The sequence below is a fragment of the Bidens hawaiensis genome, unplaced genomic scaffold (genome assembly GCF_021521415.1).
Source record: "Bidens hawaiensis isolate Kalapana, Puna unplaced genomic scaffold, B.hawaiensis_p1.1 tig00037271_1, whole genome shotgun sequence".
NCBI classification, from domain to species: Eukaryota; Viridiplantae; Streptophyta; class Magnoliopsida; order Asterales; family Asteraceae; genus Bidens; species Bidens hawaiensis.
In genome coordinates this window covers 110,005-112,043 of record NW_027496508.1, presented here as the reverse complement: position 1 = coordinate 112,043, position 2,039 = coordinate 110,005, and the positions used below count along the sequence as shown (strand labels likewise).

At 29.0% G+C, this 2,039-nt stretch overlaps 1 protein-coding gene across 1 annotated transcript; it reads right to left on the bottom strand.

Moving 5' to 3' along the window:
• Positions 1-926: 926 nt before the first annotated feature.
• On the bottom strand, positions 927-1,764 carry LOC143589198 (protein FAR1-RELATED SEQUENCE 5-like). The gene is made up of 3 exons (XM_077070031.1): positions 1,276-1,764; positions 1,048-1,142; positions 927-963 (listed from the first exon to the last, which is right to left on the bottom strand). Exons 1-3 carry the CDS (start codon positions 1,762-1,764, stop codon positions 927-929), a joined length of 621 nt encoding a protein of 206 aa, XP_076926146.1.
• Positions 1,765-2,039: the final 275 nt, after the last annotated feature.

The window sequence follows — 2,039 nt, the reverse complement described above, 5'->3', positions numbered from 1 at the left end:
ACCAGAACGTGTTAGTAGAACGTATAAGCAAAACATATTAGCTTATATAGTTGTTGTTGTTAGTTTGATGCTTATATAGTTGTTTTAGAGTTTTTTTTACCAGAACGTGTCAGGAGAACGTATAAGCAAAATGTATTAGCTTATTTTTGTTAGTTTGATGCTTATACAGTTGTTTCAGAGTTTTTTTTTTTAAACCAGAACGTGTTAGTAGAACGTATAAGCAACATATATTAGCTTATATAGTTTTTTTGTTAGTTTGATGCTTAAATAGTTGTTTCAGAGGTTTTTTTTTACCAGAACGTGTTAGTAGAATGTATAAGCAAAACATATTAGCTTATTTTTGTTAGTTTGATGCTTATATAGTTGTTTCAGAGTTTTTTTTTACCAGAACGTGTTAGTAGAACGTATAAGCAAAACGTATTAGCTTATATAGTTGTTTTTGTTAGTTTGATACTTATATAGTTGTTTCAGAGTTTTTTTTTTTTTTACCAGAACGTGTTAGTAGAACATATAAGCAAAACGTATTAGCTTATATAGTTGTTTTTGTTAGTTTGATGCTTACATAGTTGTTTTAGAGAGTTTTTTTAACAGAACTTGTTAGTAGAACGTATAAGCAAAACGTTTAGCTTATATAGTTGTTTATGTTAGTTTGATGCTTATACCTTGTTGTAATATGTTTGAATAGATGCTATTCAACAAAAAATTGATGATAAACATAAGCAATCTAAAAAAAAACCTTGCAACAGCAAAAATAAACTTAAAAGAAATCAAGGTGAGGAAAGGGAATCAGATTCAGACTTTGAAACACCACTGAAGATTCAGAAACATCAAACTAAAAAGAAAAAAAGGAAAATTCAAGTTGATTTCGAAAAATCAGTTTCAGACTCTGAAGCACCAGCAAAAAGAGATAAAAAAATCAACCTCTATTAAATAGCAGTAAAAGGCACAAAAACCACCTTGTACCTATAAAAATAGCATAAAAAGTTAAATAATATTTAAAACAACTATAAAAATTTGAAAAGTAAAAACAAAATTAAAATCACGCACTTATTGGTCTTGAAAGTAGCATCAAATACGATAATATCTCCAGATGCCAAACAATTCTTCTTTGAAATCTCATCAGCCCAAAACAAACGAGTCAACTCACCATTATCACTAACAGTGTATTCAAAAGAAAATGCGTCATTGCATCTTTTCTTTCCACTTAATTTTGGACAACCATTTCAGCATCAAACTCACTAATAAAACAATTTAAACTTTGTTTAAAATTCTTACAATAATCTTTTGAAGCCCCAACTTCTTCAAAACCTCCATACTTTGTCTAAGAATATTAAATGCCTTAACTGGACCCAAATTTAATGTTGACAGCTCATATAAGATGTCTTCTTGAACATGAGTTAACTTCCTATTTGATCGAACAAAATGCATATCTTCTTCTTCTACCATTGCATGATTATGTCCTTCCACAAATTCGTTTATTTCAAACTTAATACCATCCACAGATTTCAAAAATATTTGAGCTCTACAACCACACTGAATAGTTGGTCTCTTCCTCCTTTTATAATATTGTCTTTTTGAACTATCTTTATCATCCATTGAATCATAATTCTTTGGAGGTTTATGACCTTCTTTTGAACATGTGAAATACTTAGACTTTAATATACCATCATTCATGTATGAACCTTCTTTACGAACACAAAAACCAGTTTTCTTTGCATATTCACAATAAAAATCATATACAAGATCAATAGACTCAAATACCATTCCTTTTATAGGTTTAATAGAAGCATTCACTAATTGTGGTACGACATCATCTAGTAAAGGCCTTGATAAGATAGATAAATACACAAAAACATAAATAAGTTAACAAAAGTTAGCACGTTTAATATGTTCGGTTAATACGTTCCCTTAATACGTTCTTTAATATGTTCCTATTATTCTATGTATACGATTCTATACATACCTATTAAAAGTTAGCACTTTCAAATCCTTACACGTTTAATACGTTCTGTTAACACGTTCTGTTAATACGTTCTTTT